Source organism: Electrona antarctica (assembly GCF_951216825.1).
Source record: "Electrona antarctica genome assembly, chromosome: 8".
NCBI lineage: Eukaryota > Metazoa > Chordata > Actinopteri > Myctophiformes > Myctophidae > Electrona > Electrona antarctica.
In genome coordinates, this window is record NC_136789.1 from 32,181,159 (window position 1) to 32,208,880 (window position 27,722).

At 44.5% G+C, this 27,722-nt stretch overlaps 1 protein-coding gene across 1 annotated transcript; it reads right to left on the bottom strand.

Annotated features, from left to right (window-relative positions):
* Positions 1–1,070: 1,070 nt before the first annotated feature.
* On the bottom strand, positions 1,071–27,722 carry LOC306928714 (butyrophilin subfamily 2 member A1-like). Its single transcript, XM_079508984.1, has 10 exons — positions 27,616–27,722; positions 17,374–17,503; positions 14,985–15,229; positions 13,136–13,272; positions 10,355–10,496; positions 9,403–9,474; positions 7,275–7,379; positions 5,659–5,697; positions 4,885–4,959; positions 1,071–1,583 (listed from the first exon to the last, which is right to left on the bottom strand). The coding sequence occupies exons 1-10, from the start codon at positions 27,689–27,691 to the stop codon at positions 1,381–1,383; spliced, it is 1,224 nt and encodes a 407-aa protein (XP_079365110.1). The 5' UTR covers positions 27,692–27,722; the 3' UTR covers positions 1,071–1,380.

Genomic DNA, 27,722 nt, shown 5'->3' on the forward strand with positions numbered 1-27,722 from the left:
TGGATTAAGGTTGGATTAAGGTTGGTGAGGGATGCACTGCGCCGTGCTTGGATTAAGGTTGGATTAAGGTTGGTGAGGGATGCACTGCGCCGTGCTTGGATTAAGGTTGGATTAAGGTTGGTGAGGGATGCACTGCGCCGTGCTTGGATTAAGGTTGGATTAAGGTTGGTGAGGGATGCACTGCGCCGTGCTTGGATTAAGGTTGGATTAAGGTTGGTGAGGGATGCACTGCGCCGTGCTTGGATTAAGGTTGGATTAAGGTTGGTGAGGGATGCACTGCGCCGTGCTTGGATTAAGGTTGGATTAAGGTTGGTGAGGGATGCACTGCGCCGTGCTTGCGGTTATGGTTGGATTAAGGTTGGATTAAGGTTGGTGAGGGATGCACTGCGCCGTGCTTGCGGTTATGGTTAGGTTAGGATTTGAGGTATAGGTTGTCTGTCGAACTTGTCGTTTCGGACCGATGGTATGTCGGAACTAAAGCACCCATGAGTCCAGCTCCAGTTGTTTCGGTGGAAAAACAACCATAATATTGTTACTTGTAGTTATCTTCCTCCCTGAAGACGCTCTCTCTCTCTCTCTCTCTCTCTCTCTCTCGCTCTGCCCGTTAACTCATTCACCGTCTTTTTGGGGATTTTTATTGATTCAGTTTGACATCGCTCTTCAGGCTCGACTATAGGCTATGGTCGGTCAGTACAAAAAAGATTCCCCTCAGTTCACTGCCATGTTTTTTTTTAATACAATTTTTATCCCACGATTTTGTAACACATTTTCCACCCCTGTGTCAATTATCTAATGTGATCCTGGGCTCCACACACCCTCCGCCAACCTGGGGAGAGCAACGGACTTGAATTCATGCTTCCTTCATGCATGAGTGTCCAAGTTGCTCCTTTACACCTGACAGGGGGGAGTTTCCCTGGTTGGACGTAGCGCGTGGAAGGAACACGTTATTCCAACCAGTTCCTTTCCCCTACATCAGGTGCCCCGGCTGGCCAGGGGGAGGTAGTTTAGAGACCAGTTCCTTTCCCCTCCATCAGGCGCCCCGGCTGGCCAGGGGGAGGCAGTTTAGAGACCAGGATTACTGCATGTTTTTGTGAGGGTACCTACCCTAAGTTCACTGCCATGTTAACTACGTATAATTGTCCCAGATTGAGTCTCTGATCAAAACGCCGATGTTCACTCTCACAACTAAAGCGTCGCTGGTCGCGGCCACAAAATGCACGCCTCGGGTCACTGTCGGGTGACTTATAAAAAAAGATGGCCGCTAAGATAGCCTAGCCGATTTGACTTCCGGGTTCAGGGGGTCGTGAATTTTGTCTCCCTTCAAAATAAGATCTCCTTCGAAGTCACATTGTGGCGCTGCATGGGGGCCTATACTATTGGTTAGACGTTCTTGGCAGTAAAGGAGTTAACAGCGGCGCTGATGACTGTCGACATGTGTGTCCACGTGCTCTGCATGGACTCCATGGAGGACGCCATCCTCTGCAGAGCTAACGTCTGCTCTTGATACGCTAGAGCAGAGACGGACTGCTGCGCGTCCACCTGCTTGTCAGCTGTCTTCTTGCCGTCTGCCAATTCCACCGGACCTACAATACAGAGACATGTACACATAAGACATCAAAGGGGGCTTGAGCCCCTGCCCTTTTATCCGTCTGTAAAACAAACGCCCTTTCCAGACCACGAATGCAGCATTTACTACACGGTGAAAGAAATGCAAATGCCCTCCTCTCCTTTCCATGCCATGCCGGAAGGCAGCATTCAGGAGAATTGAGTCTCCTGAACTTGGAACGCACCATTTTGCGTTGAACAAAATTTGTTTAGAAATCCATGTCGTACACACCGCATCTCCAGTAGATAAAGAGTGCTGGGTTGCTCCCCGGAAATAGCAGATCTACAAGCTCACAACGTGTCACGCTGTGATGCTGTGACACGTTGTGAGCTTGTAGATCTGCTATTTCCGCTATTTTTGTTCAAAAGTGCCCTTACGAGATTTCAGCCCCTGCCTCTCTAACCCTCTCTGTACGTCCCTGCTACAACACATGGTAAGGCTGTACGTCCCTGCTACAACACATGGTAAGGCTGTACGTCCCTGCTACAGCACATGGTAAGGCTGTACGTCCCTGCTACAACACATGGTAAGGCTGTACGTCCCTGCTACAACACATGGTAAGGCTGTACGTCCCTGCTACAACACATGGTAAGGCTGTACGTCCCTGCTACACCACATGGTAAGGCTGTACGTCCCTGCTACAACACATGGTAAGGCTGTACGTCCCTGCTACAACACATGGTAAGGCTGTACGTCCCTGCTACACCACATGGTAAGGCTGTACGTCCCTGCTACACCACATGGTAAGGCTGTACGTCCCTGCTACAACGCATGGTAAGGCTGTACGTCCCTGCTACAACACATGGTAAGGCTGTACGTCCCTGCTACAACACATGGTAAGGCTGTACGTCCCTGCTACAACACATGGTAAGGCTATACGTCCCTGCTACAACACATGGTAAGGCTGTACGTCCCTGTTACACCACATGGTAAGGCTGTACGTCCCTGCTACACCACATGGTAAGGCTGTACGCCCCTGCTACACCACATGGCAAGGCTGTACGTCCCTGCTACACCACATGGTAAGGCTGTACGTCCCTGCTACAACACATGGTAAGGCTGTACGTCCCTGCTACAACACATGGTAAGGCTGTACGTCCCTGCTACAACACATGGTAAGGCTGTACGTCCCTGCTACAGCACATGGTAAGGCTGTACGTCCCTGCTACAACACATGGTAAGGCTGTACGTCCCTGCTACAACACATGGCAAGGCTGTACGTCCCTGCTACAACACATGGTAAGGCTGTACGTCCCTGCTACACCACATGGTAAGGCTGTACGTCCCTGCTACAACACATGGTAAGGCTGTACGTCCCTGCTACAACACATGGTAAGGCTGTACGTCCCTGCTACACCACATGGTAAGGCTGTACGTCCCTGCTACAACACATGGTAAGGCTGTACGTCCCTGCTACACCACATGGTAAGGCTGTACGTCCCTGCTACAACACATGGTAAGGCTGTACGTCCCTGCTACACCACATGGTAAGGCTGTACGTCCCTGCTACACCACATGGTAAGGCTGTACGTCCCTGCTACACCACATGGTAAGGCTGTACGTCCCTGCTACACCACATGGTAAGGCTGTACGTCCCTGCTACAACACATGGTAAGGCTGTACGTCCCTGCTACAACACATGGTAAGGCTGTACGTCCCTGCTACAACACATGGTAAGGCTGTACGTCCCTGCTACACCACATGGTAAGGCTGTACGTCCCTGCTACACCACATGGTAAGGCTGTACGTCCCTGCTACAACACATGGTAAGGCTGTACGTCCCTGCTACAACACATGGTAAGGCTGTACGTCCCTGCTACAACACATGGTAAGGCTGTACGTCCCTGCTACATCACATGGTAAGGCTGTACGCCCCTGCTGCACCACATGGTAAGGCTGTACGTCCCTGCTACAACACATGGTAAGGCTGCATGTCCCTGCTACAACACATGGTAAGGCTGTACGTCCCTGCTACAACACATGGTAAGGCTGTACGTCCCTGCTACAACACATGGTAAGGCTGTACGTCCCTGCTACAATACATGGTAAGACTGTACGTCCCTGCTACAACACATGGTAAGGCTGTACGTCAGTAACCTGACTTGTGGACTTAAATTAAGCAATACAGATGTGTAACAATAATTTAACTCTTGACAGTGTGAAATGAAAGCAAATGGACCCTTACGGGTCCATTTGGTTTCATGTTACACTCTCAAGAGTTAAAGATCTATAAGGGTCCATTTGGTTCCCTATACTCTCCATCATTTAGATGGGGAGCACCTGGAACCCCCTCAAGGACCACTGGTGGTCCCCGAACCTTATATTCATATAATTTGTCCTCACCAATGCTCTTGATAAAATGTTTTTTGAGTGGTGCAACCACTCCAAGGAACAGCTTTGTCCCTATGGGACTATGTGACTATGTGACTATGTTTAGAGTACCGAATGTGACTATGTTTAGAGTACCAATAGGGGGTGCTGTTGCACCACTCGCTTCAGACTGGTCTGATGTTTTTCTTCCTATTCACTCTTTGTATCTCATTGGTGGACTGTGGACAGCTCACAAACATGCCTACCAGTGACATCATCATTAGGAAGGTTTTTTGTTTCCAAATATGTCATATGTGTCTGGAGAAAATCACATGTTAAGTCATGATGATGTACGATGATAAGAGCGCCCCTCACTTCACACAGGTGTGATTTTGTTCTTTATATTATTAACCTGAGAACAATGGCTTCCATTATAGCAGGCTAACGTTTTCCAGGAATAAAAAGCCTGCCATTTCCATCAGCTTGGATTCTGCATCAATGATGTCACTGGGAGGCAGCTGAGGCACAGACTGAGTGAGTAGTCATCATCTTTTGACCTGAGATCAGATTCTAAAAATGTCTTCTACATCCTGACAGTTTTCTGAAAAAGCTATGTTTCTATGTCAGTGGTTCTTCGATTTTTCAAAAATAGCAGACCTACAAGCTCGTAGCGCGCCACTCGGTGGCGCGCTATGAGCTTGTAGATCTGCTATTTTTCAATAGCTAAAGCATAACATGATGCTAACACCAAAAGGGGTTAAAATGAGAATTAGTGAGTACCACCAATTATATGAAGATTGAAAATGGACATTGATAAGGCATTATAACACAAATGTTTCTAATCATGTATGACAACTTATAGGAAGGCTTATGAAGTATTATAAGTGCTGGTCATAATGCATTATATAAGGCCAGTGGAACAATATTATTCTTATTATTATAATTGCAGTTTCTATTTACTGACCTACCATCAGATGATGACTCAGCCAGCACTGCATCACTGTCCAACCCTGTTGTTGACAACACTCCCAACAGTGACTCTCCTGTTAGAACAATGGATTCATGTTAACACCTTGAGGGCCCGGACCTATTTAATCCATTAATAAAATGTGCCCATCATTTATAGCGCCGGGACCACTTTTACCGGCGCACCTGAAGTTGTTGTGAATGTCTGTGTAGCAGCTAACAATAGCCACACCACTCTAGAGTCGATCGACAACAACGGGAGGTAAGAATAAATCTATCGAGACTAGCGACTGGTAGCGCCGTCTAACACAGGATCTTTTTTCATAATTAGACGGGATGATTTAGATCGCGAGTTAAGAAGATTTTCGTTTTCGTCCGCTAAACAGACAGGGAACATTTCCGATGACGTGTCACTGTTGTGCAACACCGAGAATTGGGCAACAAGCGCTCCTAGGCTGTGGAGCGATGCGATCGGTTTTGATATCATTAATCTCCGTCCCATTTATCAATCTCCGTCTGGGGCAACTGACCATGAATTTAACTTGACGATGATCTCCGTCTGGGGCCTCTAAACTGTTAAAGGTGGGTATGATATGTTTTGATTTAAAAAAAAAAAAAGGTTTATTGATAAAAGGTTTAACACTATATAGTCTATAATTATTGTGTGTTTGTTCGGTAACAGGAAAGTCTCAATGTTTCCTTAATAAAACACTACAGAAAATGTTTTTTCTCGCACGCACGCACGCACGCACGCACGCACGCACGCACGCACTCACCTGGAAGTTCAACCTGGAACAGCCATGGCCATTGTTTACCTGAAATAATATGAAATAATATATTATATTATACAGAATATAGTGTATAATTTGTAATAGTAAGTAAGTAACATGTACATTTGCGAGCATGCAGACCAATGAGACACAGAGTGAGTAGACTGAAATGGTGTCATCTTAAAACAATCATTATTGAGGACCAATTATAGGAAGATAAATAGAGACAAGCATGGCATTTTACTTGACAATTGACACATTGTGTGCCCTCGTCTCCTTTCAAAATAGCGAACAAAAAATGTTAATTTTTTTTTTGGGGGGGGGGGAATATATATATATTTTTTTTTCTTAAGACGTGGTACAGACGTCCTGGGCACAAAATGGGTTGATTGTCACTCAGATAATTGTAGTTAACGATGTCCTTGTCTTTCTGTCATTGAGCATTAATTGGAACCTAATGAATAAAAACATTTATGTTTGGCTTTTAGCCTTTGTGGTCAAAAGGTGACAAATAACTTAACCCATTCAGGCCTGACGTCGAAATTTAAAAAATGTCTTTTTAAAATGTATTTTTTTTTCTGAAAAACCTCATGTTTCTATATCAGTGGTTCTCAATATTTCATGTCAAGGACCCCAAAAATTATATGTAATTGGCCGCCGAAGTAAGTAAGTACCATACGTTAGGACACAGTTAAAAATGCGTTCAGAAAATCTATTATCCCATTTTGACCTGAGATCAGATTCTAAAAATATCTTCTACATCCTGACAGTTTTCTGAAAAAGCTATGTTTCTATGTCAGTCGTTCTTCGATTTTTCAAAAATAGCAGACCTACAAGCTCGTAGCGCGCCACTCGGTGGCGCGCTATGAGCTTGTAGATCTGCTATTTTTCAATAGCTAAAGCATAACATAATTACACCAAAAGGGGTTCCCGCCCAAAATGGGTTAAAATAGCATATAGGGTTTTTTTTATAGGGTTCACGGTGAATATAGTGATTTTAGTGAAACTAGGGGGAACCATAATGCAGGGAGAAAAGATGGGTTTTAACTAAGATTTAAAAATGTACCAGTGATATTGAAACAGAGGTATTTAAAATGTACCAGTGATATTGAAACAGAGGTATTTAAAATGTACCAGTGATATTGAAACAGAGGTATTTAAAATGTACCAGTGATATTGAAACAGAGGTATTTAAATGTACCACTGATATTGAAACAGAGGTATTTAAATGTACCACTGATATTGAAACAGAGGTATTAAATGTACCACTGATATTGAAACAGAGGTATAAATGTACCACTGATATTGAAACAGAGGTATTTAAATGTACCAGTGATATTGAAACAGAGGTATTAAAATGTACCAGTGATATTGAAACAGAGGTATTTAAATGTACCACTGATATTGAAACAGAGGTATTTAAAATGTACCAGTGATATTGAAACAGAGGTATTTAAAATGTACCAGTGATATTGAAACAGAGGTATTTAAATGTACCACTGATATTGAAACAGAGGTATTTCAGAAAACTGTCAGGATTTAGAAGACATTTTTAGAATCTGATCTCAGGTCAAAATGGGTTAAAGTGCTCCATTAACAAAAAAACATTTGAAAGTGTGTACGCTGATGCTTGTTGTTGCCGCGGCAACAGAAACAGAACACCGCCAGTAGCGTGGACGCTGTCACCACCCCGGAACAGATGATCACCGTCCTGGTGACCTCACACCCTGAGAGAGAGAGAGAGAGAGAGAGAGAGAGAGAGAGAGAGAGAGAGAGAGAGAGAGTTACACTTCTTAACACAATGTAAAAAACTACACAAATATTAGAGAGGAGTTCTTCCCAAAATTTGAAACAAATTTCCCAGAATTCCGAAGTATGACAGAAAGGGAAAAATTACCACTAGCTCCTTCTGGGGGAACAGAAAGAATGTGCAGTTTTGGCTGCAAAATATGTCAATTCCTGTCACAAGAAAAGGGACAACCAGTAGGACACACATACAGTATGCCATGTTTTATTTTCTGCACCACCTGCTTTATTTTATTTGTATTTATTTTTTCATGTCATTGATATTATGTTGTTGTTGTTGTTTGTCATATCTGTGATTGTGCTTTGGCAACACAATAAACACAATAAAGCCTGTTGAATTGAATTGAATTGAATTGAATTGAATTGAATTGAATTGAATTGAGAGAGAGAGAGAGAGAGAGAGAGAGAGAGAGAGAGAGAGACAGAGACAGAGAGAGAGAGAGAGACATACAGACATGTTAAAAACACCTAGAACGCCCAGGACGAAGTATCTTTGTCTTTTCTATTAGTAACGCCCGACGCCCAGGACGAAGTATTGTCCAAAAGACGAAGTTTATCGATATGAGAACACTGCCTGAAAAGAGGAGTTAACGGGCAATTATGGACACTGTATTTTGCCTGTAAACCTCAAGTTTAGCAGCATATACAGTTAATATACGGTAATATACAGGTGTGATGGTACAATTCGGGAGTTTACCGGAGTTTGTTGGAAAGTTTAAATGGGAGTTTCCTGTAATATACACATCCGTATTCCATGCTTTTTGCGCAGTGGAACGGATCGCATGGCTCCACCGCCTGGGAGCGCCTATTGGGCAATCCTCGATGTTGCGTAAGAGTGAGACGTCATCGAAAAACTCCCTGCCCCCGTTTAGCAGACGAAAACGAAAATCTTAAAACATTAATAACTTGCAATCCCGTCTAATTATGATCCTGTGTTTGACAGCCCTCCGCAGTCCAGTCGTAAGCCTGCGATGGTGTTGAAGCACACGGTGTCCACAGAGGTTGTGATGGTGTTGAACCACACAGTGTCCACAGAGGTTGTGATGGTGTTGAACCACACAGTGTCCACAGAGGATGTGATGGTGTTGAACCACACAGTGTCCACAGAGGTTGTGATGGTGTTGAACCACACAGTGTCCACAGAGGTTGTGATGGTGTTGAACCACACAGTGTCCACAGAGGTTGCGATGGTGTTGAAGCACACAGTGTCCACAGAGGTTGTGATGGTGTTGAACCACACAGTGTCCACAGAGGTTGTGATGGTGTTGAACCACACAGTGTCCACAGAGGTTGTGATGGTGTTGAACCACACAGTGTCCACAGAGGTTGTGATGGTGTTGAACCACACAGTGTCCACAGAGGTTGTGATGGTGTTGAAGCACACAGTGTCCACAGAGGTTGTGATGGTGTTGAAGCACACAGTGTCCACAGAGGTTGTGATGGTGTTGAACCACAGTGTCCACAGAGGTTGTGATGGTGTTGAAGCACACAGTGTCCACAGAGGTTGTGATGGTGTTGAACCACACAGTGTCCACAGAGGTTGTGATGGTGTTGAACCACACAGTGTCCACAGAGGTTGTGATGGTGTTGAACCACACAGTGTCCACAGAGGTTGTGATGGTGTTGAACCACACAGTGTCCACAGAGGTTGCGATGGTGTTGAAGCACACAGTGTCCACAGAGGATGTGATGGTGTTGAAGCACACAGTGTCCACAGAGGTTGTGATGGTGTTGAACCACACAGTGTCCACAGAGGTTGTGATGGTGTTGAACCACACAGTGTCCACAGAGGTTGCAAATGCATCTTTAAATCTGCACCCACTACATTAACGATTACAACGGAGCAGTTTAACGTCTTGCTCAGGACGCACGCATGCACGCACGCACACACGCACAGACACAAACGCACAGACACAGACACAGACACACACAGAAACCACTGACCTTGATTATCTTGTAGCGCAGGCTTATCCATTGGCGGCCTGCGACGATCAACTGTCTGGCCCGCACCAAAACCTGGACAGATAAATATAATGTGTATTTATTTATGTGTTCATATTTTTTGACGTTCATTATTGTCCATGTTATATTACCAGGGTTGTGTTACCGGGTACAGGCTTTAGTTTAGCCCATTTTGGGCGGGAACCCCTTTTGGTGTTTTAAAACATTGTTATACTAGCTAATGAAAAATAGCAGATCTACAAGCTCGTAGCGCGCCACTCGGTGGCGTTAGGTGTGGTTGCTTACGATACGATACGATACACGATACACGATACGATACACGACACGACACGACACGACACGACACGACACAACTTTATTGTCAGCTTTCACTGAAATTTGCTTTGCGTCCATGACGTCACCGTTCAAGATACAGACAGGACAGACACAATACATTACACAAGGTACATTACAGGACACACATCACAGAAGCAGACAGGAACAAGAGCAATAGAACATATCCTCTTGGTTTACCGATTTTGGTTTAAAAGCAGAACAGACTGGTGTACAAAAGAGTTATTTAGCCTGTTTTTCTTATATTTTGGGACTCTAAACCGCCTCATGGTTGGTGGTTGGTGTGGTTGGCTCACCGGGCCTGTACGCGCTGTGCGCCTCCTTGGTGTGGTTGGTGTGGTTGCTCACCGGGCCTGTACGCGCTGTGTGCCTCCTTGGTGTGGTTGGTGTGGTTTGTGTGGTTGGTGTGGTTGGTGTGGTTGCTCACCGGGGCTGTACGCGCTGTGCGCCTCCTTGGTGTGGTTGGTGTGGTTGGTGTGGTTGCTCACCGGGCCTGTACGCGCTGTGTGCCTCCTTGGTGTGGTTGGTGTGGTTGCTCACCGGGCCTGTACGAGCTGTGTGCCTCCTCGGTGTGGTTGGTGTGGTTGGTGTGGTTGCTCACCGGGCCTGTACGCGCTGTGTGCCTCCTCGGTGTGGTTGGTGTGCGGCAGGCTCACTCTGCAGGTCAGGTTGGCGGCTCGCGTCACCGTGGCGATGGCTTGGACGTAGTGACAGCCGGGGTCGTGTTCCATCGTAAACACGTGCTGAAACGGAAAATAGTTTGGGATTTTTCATTATAGTTTAGTTTTAGTCAGTTTTGACTCATCTTTGTTCTAATTCAGTTAGTTTTCATTGGTTTTCAGAGCGGGCTTGGTATTTTTTTTATTTTTGTGACAACAATTAGTTTTAGTTTAGTTTTTATTAGTTTTATAGTGTTAGTTTTTGGGTTTTTTCGGCCCTTTTCAATCCTGCACCTGGCCAATAACCCAGGTGCAGGATGGAAAGGGGCCAGAGTAAGTATTGTGTAATACAAACTCAAGAAATGATAGTATTAAAAAAAATATATATATATTCAGTTACAGATTAAGCTCATAAATAAATGGACAAACAAAACGAAAGCTAAGGGCATTTTGTCTATCATGTCAGTCAGTTGTAGTTAGTTTTGTAAACACACAATACAGTTTCCGTTTAGTTATCGTTTTTCTTTTCCTTTTCTAGTTTTCATTTAGTTCAAGTCAGAGCCATCCAATAGAAGAATAATAGAAGTTACGACATTGAGGGGGCAGAAAACGAGCGATCAGGCACTGTTCATGCAGCCTGAACTGAGACAAGCTGGAGTTGGAAATACATTGTTTTCAACGAGGGCGGCGCAAATGAGAGCTATTTTAAGCATGTGTGCAACATGACAACTGTTTTAAAGTATTGTACAGTAACAACTAAAGTCTCTTTAATGTTTATGTTGTACTATCACTACAAAACAATCTAAAATAAAGGGATTTAAGATCATTAAAGCTGGGCTGTTGCCCAATGCATTTCTGCCTATACTTCCGGTCCAGGACTTGTCCCAGTCGGTTGTCCCCATTCTCAATAGAAGTCAGTGTACTGTAGGAGAGCCTCCATTGGACTGAAGCCCCATGAAGTGAACGCAGTTTGCGTAACTCTGTCTATATCTAAGGCTCTGGTTCAAGTTAACGGAAATGTTTTTAGTTTATTTTAAAACACCTTGCTTGCCCGCACCTATTTAATCCATGTGCCCATCATTTATAGCGCCCGGACCACTTTTACCGGCGCACCTGAAGTTGTTGTGAATGTCTGTGTAGCAGCTAACAATAGCCACACCACTCTAGAGTCGATCGACAACAACGTAAGAATAAATCTATCGAGACTAGCGACTGGCCCGCGGAGCGCCGTCTAACACAGGATCTTTTTTCATAATTAGACGGGGTGATTTAGATCGCGAGTTATGAACGTTTTAAGATTTTCGTTTTCGTCCGCTAAACAGGCAGGGAACATTTTCGATGACGTGTCACTGTTTGACATGTCATCGGATTGGGCAACAAGCGCTCCTAGGCTGTGGAGCAAAGCGATCGGTTTTGATATCATTAATCTCCGTCCTATTTATCAATCTCCGGCTTGGGCACTTGACCATGACCTTGAACTTGACGGAGAACTCCGCCCTGGGCCTCCAAGGTGTTAAGCATGTGTGCAACATGACAACTGTTTTAAAGTATTGTACAGTAACAACTAATTAAGTCTCTTTAATGTTTATGTTGTACTATCACTACAAAACAATCTAAAATAAAGGGATTTAAGATCATTAAAGTCCAGGACTTGTCCCAGTCGGTTGTCCCCATTCTCAATAGAAGTCTATGTGGACTGAAGCCCCATGAAGTGAACGCAGTTTGCGTAACTCTGTCTATATCTAAGGCTCTGGTTCAAGTTAACGGAAATGTTTTTAGTTTATTTCAGTTTTTTTTCCGTTAGTTTTAGTTTAACTGTACTCACCTGAATGTGAAGGAGGTTTCCCTCTCCGTCCAGCCAGGTTAGTTTAACTGTAATCACCTGAATGGGAAGGAGGTTTCCCTCTCCGTCCAGGTTAGTTTAACTGTAATCACCTGAAGGGGAAGGAGGTTTCCCTCTCCGTCCAGCCAGGTTAGTTTAACTATAATCACCTGAAGGGGAAGGAGGTTTCCCTCTCCGTCCAGGTTAGTTTAACTATAATCACCTGAAGGGGAAGGAGGTTTCCCTCTCCGTCCAGGTTAGTTTAACTATAATCACCTGAATGGGAAGGAGGTTTCCCTCTCCGTCCAGGTTAGTTTAACTATAATCACCTGAAGGGGAAGGAGGTTTCCCTCTCCGTCCAGCCAGGTTAGTTTAACTATAATCACCTGAAGGGGAAGGAGGTTTCCCTCTCCGTCCAGTCAGGTTAGTTTAACTATAATCACCTGAATGGGAAGGAGGTTTCCCTCTCCGTCCAGCCAGGTTAGTTTAACTATAATCACCTGAAGGGGAAGGAGGTTTCCCTCTCCGTCCAGCCAGGTTAGTTTAACTATAATCACCTGAATGGGAATGAGGTTTCCCTCTCCGTCCAGCCAGGTAAGGCCTCACTCAGACCTTTACTGCATTGCTGTATGCTTGTTGGATGAATGTTGTGTAGTGTCATGGCATTTCCAATGGAAGTCACATGGTTTGTAGTCCACATTTTGGACTACAAGCTGTTGTATGGCTTTCGGCTGTGTTTCGACTGCGCCCCTCCCCCTCATACAACACAAATGTTGTGTCAAACCATGTGACTCCCATTGGAAATGCATTGGGGCGGCCAGGACACTACACAACATTCATCCAACAAGCATACAGCAATGCAGTAAAGGTCTGCGTGAGGCCTTAGTTTAACTGTAATCACCTGAATGGGAAGGAGGTTTCCCTCTCCGTCCAGCCAGGTCACCTCGGGCTCCGGGTACCAGCAATCGGAGTCACACTGCAACGTCAGTCCACCGTCCGTTGTTCCAGTGATTGAGATGCTTGGCCTGTTCACGTGCACTGCAACAACACACAACCAGTGATTGAGATGCTTGGCCTGTTCACGTGCACTGCAACAACACACAACCAGTGATTGAGATGCTTGGCCTGTTCACGTGCACTGCAACAACACACAACCAGTGATTGAGATGCTTGGCCTGTTCACGTGCACTGCAACAACACACAACCAGTGGTGAGATGCTTGGCCTGTTCACGTGCACTGCAACAACACATAACCAGTGGTGGAAAGTAACTAAGTACTTTTACTTAAGTACTGCACTTAAGTACAATTTTGAGGTATTTGTACTTTACTTGAGTATTTCCAATTTCCAGTACTTTTACTTCTACTCCACTACATCTCAGAGCCAAATTTGTACTTTTACTTCACTACAAGTATTTGAAAACTTTAGTTACTAGTTACTTTGGAGATTTTAATTTTGGTTAGAAAACATACATTAACCACTTCAACCCTATACATTTTGGCAATTTGAAAATAGCCGATCTACAGCTTGTAGATCGGCTATTTTCAATAGATTTTGTATCTATTGTGTATTGTATGTAGCTATGACTACAGTACATACTACTACTGTATAGCTGATGCATGAGACTTGACTGTTGACTGTTGCAAGCTCGCAATTCATTTCCAATGGGAGTCACGTGGTTTGAAGAGACAAACGTGTTGTATGAGAGGGAGGGGGGCAGTCGAAACACAGCCGAAAGCCGTACAACAGCATCAAACAAAAATGTTGTGTCAAACCATGTGACTTCCATTGGAAATGCATTGGCATTGACACTTACAACTTGTTTACATCTAGCATGCAACATTGTTGCATGCTAGATGTATAGGTGTGAGTGAGGCCTACGGCTTCACTCACACTGTCACAACAGAATGTTGTATAGCTGATGCATGAGACTTGTTTACTGATGCAAGCTCGCAATTAATTTCCAATGGGAGTCACATGGTTTGACACAACATTTTTGTTGTATGAGGGGGAGGGGGGCAGTCGAAACACAGCCGAAAGCCGTACAACAAAAATGCTGTGTCAAACCATGTGACTTCCATTGGAAATGCATTGGGGCGGCCATGACACTTACCCTTTGTTTACATCTAGCATCCAACAATGTTGTATGCTAGATGTATAGGTGTGAGTGAGGCCTTAGGCTTCACTCACACCTGCACAACAGATTGTTGTATAGCTGATTCATGAGACTTGTTGACTGATGCAAGCTCACAATTCATTTCCAATGGGAGTCACATGGTTTGACACAACGTTTTTGTTGTATGAGGGGGAGGGGGGCAGTCGAAACACAGCCGAAAGCCGTACAACAACAATGTTGTGTCAAACCATGTGACTTCCATTGGAAATGCATCCAATGGGATGACACTTACATCTTGCTTACATCTACCATGCAACATTGTTGTATGCTAGATGTATAGGTGTGAGTGCATTTCCAATGGAAGTCACATGGTTTGTAGTCCACATTTTGGACTACAAGCTGTTGTATGGCTTTCGGCTGTGTTTCGACTGCCCCCCTCCCCCTCATACAACACAAATGTTGTGTCAAACCGTGTGACTCCCATTGGAAATGCATTGGGGCAAGCTGTGTCACACCCTTTGTATACAACAAGCATACATCAATCTGTTGCGACCGTGTGAGTTAGGCCTTAGGGGCCAATGCAATACGATGTGACTTGTGTCGTCAACAACAACAACCACCACCACCCTGCTCACCGACGACGAGCTTGACGGTGCAGCCGTGCCGGGCGGTCTGCGGGGCGTAACACAGGAACGTCCCCTCGTCGGACACGCCCACCCCGTCGATATGCAGGGAGACGTTGCCCCGGGGCAGCTCCTCCTCGAACACCGAGGCGGCGTGGAGGTACCTCTCGCTCACGCTGTAGTCGTCCTCCTCTCCGGCGTCCTTCTTCTTCGGGCTGCGCAGGTGGACGTACGAGGGGGGCCGGTCCAGCTCGGGTCTGGGTGATGGGAGGAAGCACGGGGTTAATCCCATTTTGGGGCGGGAACCCCCATTTGTTTTTTTAAACCCATTTAGGCCTGACGTCGAAAAAAAAATCTTTTTTAAAATGTATTTTTTTCTGAAAAAGCTCTTGTTTCTATATCAGCGGTTCTCAATATTTCATGTCAAGGAACCCAAACAATTATATGTAATATGCCGCCGACCCCCATCTGAAAATATGTTGTTCCAGGGACCCCCCCTGGAACAACATATGTTGCCCCCCCCCCCCCCCCCCCCCCCCCCAGAAGTAAAGACTTGAGTTAAAACTTGAACTCTGAAAGAATATATATTCAAAGATTTGAGGCACATTTTCATGATTTTTCAAAAATAGCAGACCTACAAGTTCATAGCGCGGCACTCGCTTGTAGATCTGCTATTTTTCAATAGCTTAAGTATAACATGATGCTTAAAACACCAAAAGGGGTTCCCGCCCAAAATGGGTTAAAGCATTATGTTATACTTTAGCTATTGAAAAATAGAGCTTGTAGATCTGCTATTTTTGAAAAATCTTGAAAATGTGGCGCAAATCTGAATATACTGTATTATTTCAGAGCGAACAACATATTTTCAGACGAGGGTCGGCGGCCAAATACATATAATTCTGGGGGTCAGGATTTAGAAGACATTTTTTTAATTTCGATGTCGGGCCTAAATGGGTTAAATGGAGAAAAAAGGAATTGACCTATAGCTATAAGCCCCTCCCCAACCTGCTATGGTCCAATCACAGATAAGCATTTAGGGTTAGACAAACCTCTCCACCAATAGTTTTCCTATATGATAAAACATTGTTTTGAAAAAATAAATGCCACGCACATGTTTTTTCCAGTGCATATAGAGCGTCGCAGTCCTGCCTCCTACCCTGGACCAGGACATGATTCTCCGTTAATTTTCCTCATAGACATTTCAGAAAGTATTTATTTAAAGACGTTTACGCCGTGGACAAAGCCAACTCGAGTCGTGACAAATCATGACAACAAACACAATTTTTTGGGCCGAACAAATAATTAGAAAGAAGAAAAAAACGGCAGGTTACAACACTTTTTTTGTTGTTTTTCTTCTTAGTAATTATTTGTTTGGTCCAAAATATTGTTTGTGTTGTCATGAGTTGTCACGACTCGAGTTGGCTTTGTCCGCGGCGTAACCGTCTTTAAATAAATACTTTAAGAAATGTCTATGGGAAAAATGCATTGGGTTTCATTTCCTGGTCCATGGTAGGGGGCGGGACTGCGACGCTCTATAGGCAGGCCTTGTTGACGGATTTGGAAGATATCTTGAAGGTCTGGTTACAAAAATGAGCCAGTATTTAATAGTAAAGTATTTAATGTGTAAAATCCATGATATTTACATTGGAATGAACGAGCCCGGTTGGAAAGTGTCCAAGTGGGAGTGTCTAAGTGGGAGAAGGCGGGGCTTAGCTGAAGGTGAATTCACCCTTTGTCAAGTCCCGCCCATTGTTGTTCCCCTCTTCGCACCCATTGGTTGCTGTTTTGTGGTTGGACAAAAATCCTTTCTCTCCATCCACTACCATTGAAATACGGCTCTAGCAGTGATTCTCAACCAGTTTAATTTCAAGGAGCCCTTGAAGAATACGTTTTGAAATGTCTATGGGAAAAATGCATTGGGAATTATTTCCTGGGCCTGGCGTCGTCATGAAAGGGGGCGGGACTGCGAAGCTCTATAGCCTCTTGTCCTGCATGTCCACGGGACGATGTCAAAGCTCTAAGTACCAACCTGGACCACTCTAGTCTCTTGTCGTACATGTTCACGGGACGATGTCAAAGCTCTGTACCAACCTGGACCACTCTAGTCTCTTGTCGTACATGTTCACAGGACGATGTCAAAGCTCTGTACCAACCTGGACCACTCTAGTCTCTTGTCGTACATGTTCACAGGACGATGTCAAAGCTCTGTACCAACCTGGACCACTCTAGTCTCTTGTCCTGCATGTCCACAGGACGATGTCAAAGCTCTGTACCAACCTGGACCACTCTAGTCTCTTGTCCTGCATGTCCACAGGACGATGTCAAAGCTCTGTACCAACCTGGACCACTCTAGTCTCTTGTCGTACATGTTCACAGGACGATGTCAAAGCTCTGTACCAACCTGGACCACTCTAGTCTCTTGTCCTGCATGTTCACGGGAGGATCCACCTGACAGGGAAGGACCACACTGTCCCCAAACATGGCGTGCACCGTCTGGGTGGGACACAGCACCTGGTACACCTGCCGTTGTCCTGGAAACACAACAACAACAACAACATCGTCTGGGAGGGACACAGCACCTGCCGTTGTCCTGGAAACAACAACATGTCCATGCATGGATAATTAGCCCTTCACTAAGTCCCTCCCCCAACCCACCCCAATTGTCCTGTCCATTCATTGCACATTTTGCATTTTGCTTTTACGCGACATTATAATGTTGATGATGCTGATCATAACTTAAGACCCAATTTACTGAATGTCAAAGTATCCAGGTTTTCTTCAGAATATGTATGCGACACTTATTTATGTATTTATTATGGTGAGTGATATCCTAATGTTATGTTAGACCCATTGAAAAGCTGTTTCTGGTGACTTATTGTCCTTCTATTGGACCGCTTTTGGTGTTTTAACTAAGCATTATGTTATACTTTAGCTATTGAAAAATAGCAGACCTACAAGCGTAGCGCGCCACGCTTGTAGGTCTGCTATTTTTGAAAAATCGTAAAAATGCGGCACAAATCTTTGAATATATATATTCTTTCAGAACAAACGTTTTTTTTATTTTGATGTCAGGCCTAAATGGGTTAAGAAGGGCCTTTCAAACGTGAAGCGATATAACGCGCCTATAGTTCATTTTCAATCAGACCTGCGATTTTGCGCGGAGGAGCACTGCGGAGCACTGGGGAGCAGTCGCGGTGGCGACAACGCAAGCGTATTTACGTGAGCGCGGTCCTGTGAATTTGTTGCGCCCCCCGGCGACTCACCAGACCTGGATACTGTTTAGCTTTTCTTTTTTTTTTACACTTGCGTTGTCGCGCCCCTCTTGAGCAGACCTGGAGGAGACCTGTCGTTGATCCAGGCGACAACGCCTGCGTTCCTCGCTGCCCTTTACACTAATTGAAACACATGATCACATGCTGACATGGCTGAGGGAAATAGGGGTGCTGGAGGGGCTGGAGCACCTCCTCCCCCCCAGGGGGAGGGGCTGGAGCACCTCCTCCCCCCCAGTGGAGGGGCTGGAGCACCTCCTCCCCCCAAGGCACACAACTTTCCAGCAAACAGAGAACCGAGAACAAGAAATAAAGAACTGAAATCTCAGCCATATGTATTTGTGTACCATACATGGAAGTGGATAGAGCTCTCTCATCATTAGTCTACTGTAATTATTTGTCTCATCAGCAAGAACTGAAGAAATGGTGAAGAAAGAGAACTTGGAAAGACGTTTGCGGACAAACCACAAATCATTTGACTAGAACTTTCCAGCAAACAGAGAACTGTCATCATTTTGCCATATCAAGTCAGGTGCAATCATCAGTATGTTAATCATAAATAATGTTTTTATTATCGTTAGATTTTTTCATGATTATAGCCTACGCATTTGAATTAGTGGTCTATAATAAGATGAAAAGGCAAGGGCTAAATAGATGTCATGCCCACAATGAGCCCTTCTGTTCTTCTTGAATTAGCCCCCCTTTAAAATGTGTAGCACACAGGCATAGTCACTATGGCACATTAGGAGTCCATTCGTATACAATTAGAGCTATAGCTATTTGGGTTTCTGGTAAAATGATTGACCATTTATTGTGTATGTCCGTGACAAAAATAAAATATTGATCAAAATGTCCATCACAAGCTGGCATGATGATGACCCCTGGTTTGTTCATATAACTTGCACGTGGACAGAGGGAAAGTAAAAGACACTTTTCCGTGTGAAAATGCACGAAAAGGGGCGTGCACGAGGTGTGTGCACACGCATTTTGCGGCGCGCGCTTAGGCCTCACTCAGACCTTTACACCAGATTGCTGTATGCTTGCTGTATACAAAGGGTGTGACACAGCTTGCCCCAATGCATTTCCAATGGGAGTCACATGGTCTGACACAACACTTGTGTTGTATGAGGGGGAGGGGCTTGTAGTCCAAAATGTAGTCCTCAAACCATGTGACTTCCATTGGAAATGCATTGGGGCGGCCATGACACTCACAGCATTCATACAACAAGCATGCAGCAATGCTGCAAAGGTCTGAGTGAGGCCTTACGCGTGCGCACCCCCTCCTAAACGATCAGCACCTCCAACTGTAAATACCTTCCCACGGCCCTGCGCATGCACGCACGGAGAATGAAATACAGTACTACATATTAATTGACATGGAGGAGTTTGAGAACCACTGTTTTAAACAACATTATAGGAAGCTAGACCAACTAAGCAAATACACTTTAGAAACAAGCCCCACCCACCCAAAAAAAAAACTGCAAACACAAGCCACAAGTCGCTTACAATAATACTAATAATAATAATAGCTTGAATTTATATAGCGCCTTTCATGAACCCAAGGACGCTTTACAAAATGTACGTACCAACAACAATCAAAAACTATATGCCATAAGCCTGAGAGAATAAGTGTCTTTTCAAGGCAGCCTTAAAAGAGTCCAGTGTTGGAGCATGGAGGAGAATCTCTATTGGAAGAGAGTTCCACAGGGTGGGGGCTGCCACACTGAACGCTCTGTCCCCCAAGGTTCGCTTGACTGCCTTGGGGACAGAGAGGAGGTCCAAATGTGTGGACCGCAGGTTCCGTGTCACAGGAGGTGACACAATAAGCAGACCTGGCAACGCTGGGCACTTCCTCAGTGCATGCATGGTTTTCATTAACCCGTGCCGTGACCTCCGACCTCTCTGCTGGAACTACAAACATACTTAAAGTACCAAAGTAAAGTTGTCAGGATGAAACCTGACAAACAACAGGCCCGTTTTGTATTAGCGACCTAGTCATGATGACATGTAAATACACTTGCGTTGTGGCACCGCGACTTATCCGCACAAAAACGCAGGTCTCATTGAAAATGAACTATAGAGGCGCGTTATATCGCTTCGCGTTCGAAAGGCCCTTAACCCATTTTGGTGTTAGCATTACGTTATGCTTTAGCTATTGAAAAATAGCAGATCTACAAGCTCATAGCGCGCCACCGAGTGGCGCGCTACGAGCTTGTAGGTCTGCTATTTTTGAAGAATCGAAGAACGACTGACATAGAAACATAGCTTTTTCAGAAAACTGTCCGGATGTAGAAGACATTTTTAGAATCTGATCTCAGGTCAAAATGGGTTAAGACCGCAGCTCGAAGAGACAACAGCTGCTGATGTTATGAGCTAACTGCATGGACGGACAGCAAAGCCACAACACAACACAGTCAAAGTCATACGATTTGTCACACACGTTACCGCAGTGAAATTTGTTCTCCGCATTTGACCCATCTCTTGGAACGGTGAGCTGCAGCCAAGGAGCGGCAAGGAGCGGTGAGCTGCAGCCAAGGAGCGGTGAGCTGCAGCCAAGGAGCGGTGAGCTGCAGCCAAGGAGCGGTGAGCTGCAGCCAAGGAGCGGTGAGCTGCAGCCGTGCCGCGCTCGGGAATCATTTGATTAGTAGATTTGACCCCCCAATCCAACCCTTGATGCTGAGTGCCAAGCAGGGACTGACCCCCCAATCCAACCCTTGATGCTGAGTGCCAAGCAGGGACTGACCCCCCAATCCAACCCTTGATGCTGAGTGCCAAGCAGGGACTGACCCCCCAATCCAACCCTTGATGCTGAGTGCCAAGCAGGGACTGACCCCCCAATCCAACCCTTGATGCTGAGTGCCAAGCAGGGACTGACCCCCCAATCCAACCCTTGATGCTGAGTGCCAAGCAGGGACTGACCCCCGAATCCAACCCTTGATGCTGAGTGCCAAGCAGGGAGGCATTGGGTCCCATTCTTACAGTCTTTGGTATGACCCGGCCGGGGATCGAACCACCGACCTCCCAGTTTCTGGTTGTGATTGAACCACGAACAGAACGTCGGAAACGAACGCAAACGACGCAAGCAATTTATGTTTTCCGTTTCAGGTTTCATAATCAAACATCACACAGGGTGCATATAATAATATTACATGTTTATTCATTCATGTTATTTCTCATATTATGACAAAGAAAATACTGACATATATAATAATTGCATACTTAAAAAATAAATAAATAAAAAGCGTTGTCATCTTGTAGATCATCCATTTCATATCATCCTATTTCATATGTCGTTCATACAGTTGAAACATGGAAACGGTTTTGACAATTTGCAAAAAAATTGCAAAGTTTGTCTCAAATGACTGTGATTATACGATTGTGTAATAATTGTAGGGTAGTCTAGGACAGGGGTTCTCAATGTTTTTGGCCGGGGACCCCCGTAAATGCTTTGGCAATGTCTCGGGACCCCCACCCCGCCCCCTCCCGACCCCTAATATAAATTAACTGCTACAATAACCTTAATAATAGAGACAATACACCATAAATAAATAGTGAAACCAGATATACATTAGGGAAGGTGTATGCATGTACTCTCTCTTCATTTCCATGCCATTCAGTTGCAATTTTTTTTTGAAAATAATTTGGGGACCCACCAAAATAATTTGGCAACCACCCGAGGGGTCGCAACCCACAGGTTGAGAACCCCCTAGTCTAGGATACTGGGATTACCTTTATATATTTTGTCTATTTTGTCTATGAAACCTATTATGTCCCAAACCGTTCCTTTTCAGGATCCAAATTCAAAAACAGCAAAAGTAGCAGATCTACAAGCTCGTAAACGTGTCACTTCTCGCCGCGTTTCGAGCTTGTAGATCTGCTTCTTTTGATGCTTCCGGGTGACGTTGTCACACAAAAACACAGTTAGACTGTGGAGATGAGAGGTTTCTGCCCTGACAGCAACGTGTTAGACTGTGGAGATGAGAGGTTTCTGCCCTGACAGCAACGTTTTAGACTGTGGAGATGAGAGGTTTCTGCCCTGACAGCAACGTGTTAGACTGTGGAGATGAGAGGTTTCTGCCCTGACAGCAACGTGTTAGACTGTGGAGATGAGAGGTTTCTGCCCTGACAGCAACGTGTTAGACTGTGGAGATGAGAGGTTTCTGCCCCGACAGCAACGTGTTAGACTGTGGAGATGAGAGGTTTCTGCCCCGACAGCAACGTGTTAGACTGTGGAGATGAGAGGTTTCTGCCCCGACAGCAACGTGTTAGACTGTGGAGATGAGAGGTTTCTGCCCCGACAGCAACGTTTTAGACTGTGGAGATGAGAGGTTTCTGCCCTGACAGCAACGTTTTAGACTGTGGAGATGAGAGGTTTCTGCCCTGATAACGTGTTAGACTGTGGAGATGAGAGGTTTCTGCCCTGACAGCAACGTTTTAGACTGTGGAGATGAGAGGTTTCTTCCCTGACAGCAACGTGTTAGACTGTGGAGATGACACGGCGTTCAAGAAATATAGGTCAGGATTTGATCGTCTGTGGTCAGTCGCCCCCGCCAGTGTTGATTTCGTCGACTAACGCCAGGGCTCCACCGGACGCGTTGCGTCTCCGTCGCGTGCGTCAAAAAACGGTTCAATTTTAATGCACGCGTCGCGCCAGGTGGAGCCCTGGTGTTACACCAGGGCTCCACCGGGCGCGTCAGCGTCGCGTCTCCGTCTCCGTCAGGGAATGTTCCCTTTTTAATCAATGAAGGGTGGCTCCACTGCCCGCGTTGCGTTGCGTTGACGGAGACGCGACGCGTGCATTAAAATTTAACCGGTGCGTTTTTTGACGCACGCGACGGAGACGCAACGCGTCCGGTGGAGCCCTGGCGTAATACTAAAACTAAAAATGTTCGTCGACTACCTTTTTTCACTGTCGAAAACTAAATGGAAACTAAATGAAGGCTAAGCTATGATGACTAAAACTAAGACTACAGTATATTGACAATTTCGTCAACAAATAAAAACTAGACTAAAATGTCAGGAAGGGACTAGTGGACAAGAGATCCAGTATATAATTTTACACTTGGTTGCATGCTGAAAATAGCCGATCTACAAGCTCACAATTGTGAGCTTGTAGATCAGCTATAGCAAATGTAAAAACAGCCTTTACGACGGCATCAAGGCCCGCCAAGATACATTTTAGTCGACTAAATCAACTGTAGATTAAAGTCGACTAAAACTATACAAACACTAAAACATTCCAGGTGACTAGTAAAATGTGAACTAAATTAAAACTGTTCAAAAGACTATGACAAAAACTAAAATCAAAATTTGCTGTCAAAGACAACACTGGCCATCTGGCCCCCTCAGCCGGATATGAGCTTTATGTAACACAGTCCCAGAGCTGCACTGAGGAGGAGGAGGAGGAGGAGGAGGAGGGCGTTCACAGATGCGGTCAGTGGTTCTCAGAGTCAGGGGTCCCAGTGGGGAGGTTCCAGAGGGGTCCCCAGGAGGAACACTTTCATTAAAACCAGGTGTCTTCAACGTTTTTTAAGGACAAGGACCCCTCAGCTGACAGAGAGATGAAGCAGGGGCGCCACTACATACACAGTACACAGTTTACTTTTTCATAGATTTCATAGAAAGATTCATAGACTTGTTTGAGTGATTGATTGAAGTATATATTAACAGTTTGCAGAATTACAGTACATTTCACACACACCTCAATACAAAAACTGTTAACTGTGAGTGGACGACCCAATTAAGCATTACACTTGTTTACAAGAGGGTCCACCTTGTTCAATTCATCAAAACGTTAAGAGACGTACAAATATACACTTCTATATAGTCAAAGAACAGAACAGGAATTCATCATAAAGGAGGTAAAAGGGGAAAAGAAACATAACAGTGAGGGGAGAAAGGGGTGGGTGGTGGAGGGGGAATCAGATTTTACGGGGGCCAGTTTGGAATTGCAGCTGTCCGTAGGTGCCCTTTGAGAGCGGTTTGACAACACTAACATCTGTGTTTGTTGGATTCATGCTGATGTGTTTTCAGACATTTAACCTTAAACTGTCAATAATTAGTCAACTTGACCTTCCACTCTGTACTTGGTCTGCTCTTTTTTCCCCCTCTACACCAAACGTCTTTGCGGAAAATAGACGATTTACAAGCTCACAATGTTTCACAGTGCGACGCGTTGTGAGCTTGGAGATCTGCTATATTTGGCTAAAGTATACTCCTCAGAAAAGGGATCCTAGGGTTCAAGTGGTAATGTAAAAAAATATATATTCTATCAAACAAAGATTTGGTTTAAAGTTAAAACATTTTAATTTAAGCCCTCAATTTGTCCGGCTGTATTTTTCTGACTGTAATAAATTCTAGTAACTAAGACTTCAAGTTTTCAAATAATTATAGTGTATAGGAGTAAAAAGAACAATATTTGCCTCTGAGATATAGTGGGGTAGAAGCAAAAGTTCAGAAATTAGTTGAGTAAAGTACAAATTCCTCAAATGTCTACTTACAGTACGTACAATACCTTTTCCACCGGTTGGTTCCCAATGGGAACCGGTTCAGTTATTTTTGTAGAGTTCCAAAATTGGAACGTTAATTATGAATTGAGTGGAGCAAAACCATACGTATATTGGATTGTTATCACCATGAAACTTCCCCAGTTGAGTACTTACTGTACACGAAGACAATGATTTATTGTATTACAAATTTTACATTTTTAAATATGCAAATGAGGCATTATGATATATATGCAAAATAATTGAAAATATGAAAAGGCTACTACTGTGGAAGGGTTATCATGTATTAATTTACTTGTATTGATCCTATAAACAATTTAATATAGGTCTAGTTTTTCCCACCAATTTTGGAGCTCTGGACTAAGAACCAAAAAGAACTGAACCGGTTCCCATTGGGAACCAACCGGTGGAAAGGGGGTCAGAATGTATGTCATAACACCATCAGTGTATTCTATTCCCCAGTAGAACACTGTGGGCGTAGCTATTGTTCTGATAATTACTGTCCCGTGAAGTGAATGTTTTATTTTTCCTCGGTTGATGTCTAAGAATAGTGACTGTTAATTGTGTGTATTACTCGCTATGCACAGACAAAACGAGATATCCACACTAGTAAATGTCAAATCAAAATGGCCTCCATAACCTCTAGTTTTTTCTCCATTTATTTGTATGGGTGCTTTCTATGATAGCGATTTGAACTGGTGCGGGTGGAGGCATTAGGGTAATTGGAAAAAATGTTTTTTCTTTTTGTGGGGCGGTAGCCCCTCCTAGGTTTAATGTTTGTTTTTAGTTCAATGTTTGTTTTAAAAAACGCCATTGACAATGAAGGGAAAATGTACGTCATCTTGTTCACTCTGAAAGAATATATATTCCAAGATTTCCACCACATTTTCACAATGCTTCAAAAATAGCAGATCTACAAACTCCTTAGAAAGGCGTCCCCACCCACACCCATTCGATATCGCTATATACTTCAATAGTTCAATATAGCACAGAGACACCCATGTACCTGTCTGACTACTTCAATACTTCAATATAGTACAGAGATACCCATGTACCTGTCTGACTACTTCAATAGTTCAATATAGTACCGAGACACCCATGTACCTGTCTAAAATCGAGTGCGGCAAAGTGAGTTTAACGTTGTTTAATGCAATCAGAATCAGATTGGACTTTTCTGTGTGGATGTACAGGGCTGTCAAGGCCAGAAAGGTGATTTTTGCCACTCAGTAGGCGTTCCCACATAACGTACAGGTGTGATGATGATGATGCCACGCACATACCCTCTATAACATAAAAGACACACACACACGAGCACAACACCAGAGGGAGCCCCACTGATCCTGTTCAACCCAGATTCGGGGCACACACACAAGTCCCCACTGATCTTGTTCAACCCAGATTTGGCACACACACACACACACACACACACAAGGTCCCACTGATCTGGTTCAACCCAGATTTGGCACACACAGGGGGTTACATGTGTTCTACCCAACTGTTGAATGCCCTTCCAGTTCCAACAAGCATCAACAAGTGTGATCCTCACCCTCCAACAAAGCCGCCTAAAAAGAGCACCTGTCCTTCATAACTGCATGGTAGTTCACTACCACAATACGTTTTTTCCCCCTATAGATTACTTACCCCCGTGGAGACTTGGCACGCACGCACGATTGATTGATTGAAATATTTATTAACAGTTTGCAGAATTACAGTACATTTCAAGCACAAACTCAATACAAAGACTGTTAACTGTGAGTGGACGACCCAATTAAGCATTACACTTGTTTACAAGAGGGTCCACCTTGTTCAATTCATCAAAACATTTAGCGACGTACAAATAGACACTTCTATATAGTCAAAGAACAGAACAGGAATTCATCATAAAGGAGGTAAAAAGGGAAAAGAAACATATACAGTGAGGGGAAAAAGGGGTGGGGGGATTCAGATTTTACGGGGGCCAGTTTCGAATTCACGCACGCACGCACGCACACACACCTTACTGTACATAATACGTATTTTATTAGTGCTGATGATGTCTTGTTCTTGTAACTTACATTGAGGTCCTCCATATTCAATTAATCGGAGTTGCTTGTTTCTCTCGCAAGACCAGGCAACACTGCTTCCCACGGTCCCTCACGTTAAACAGCGCCCCCCCCCCCCCCCCCCCCCCCCCCTGAGGGGTAACTCAGTAAAGCACTTGTTTTTTTCTTCAAGTTGTAGAATACAAAAGTTTACATCACTGGTTCCCAAAGTGTGGTCCGGGGACCCCCAGTGGTCCTTGAAGGAGTTCCAGGGGGTCCCCAACTAAATTATAGTTAGAAACCAAATGGACCCTTATGGGTCTATAACTCTGAGAGTGTACAAATGGAACCAAATGGACCCTTATGGGTCTATAACTCTGAGAGTGTACAAATGGAACCAAATGGACCCTTATGGGTCTATAACTCTTAGAGTACATTTAAAATTGATTTTACAATATAAATTGGTGGTCCGAGAGATAGAAATGCCATTAAATAGGGGTCCGTACAGCCTAATGCATGTCAAACTGGGGGGTCCTTGAAATTAAACGGGTTGAGAATCACTGCTATAGAGCCGTAAAAATCTTCTCTCGTGGGGGTCCCTGGCATATCTTTTCAAATGGGGGGTCCACGAGCTGATTTGTGTCAATTCGGGGGTCCTTGACATGAACACGTTTGGGAACCATGCATGCTCTGGTTTACAACCAACTAAAGTACTTGACACAACTAACTTATAATGTTAAGATCTTCCCATACCCTCATATCTGGGTCTCTCTGACAGTTGTAGCGCTTAATGTAAGAACAAACTAACAAAACAAACTAAAACATGCAGAATAACTTTCCCGTTTACCTGAGCAGCAGCTGCTCCACATCATCATTAGCAGGGAAATGTAGGAAGAGTGAATTATCCACTGATGCATCATCATGCGTTTTACATGAAAACAACACAAGCATTTA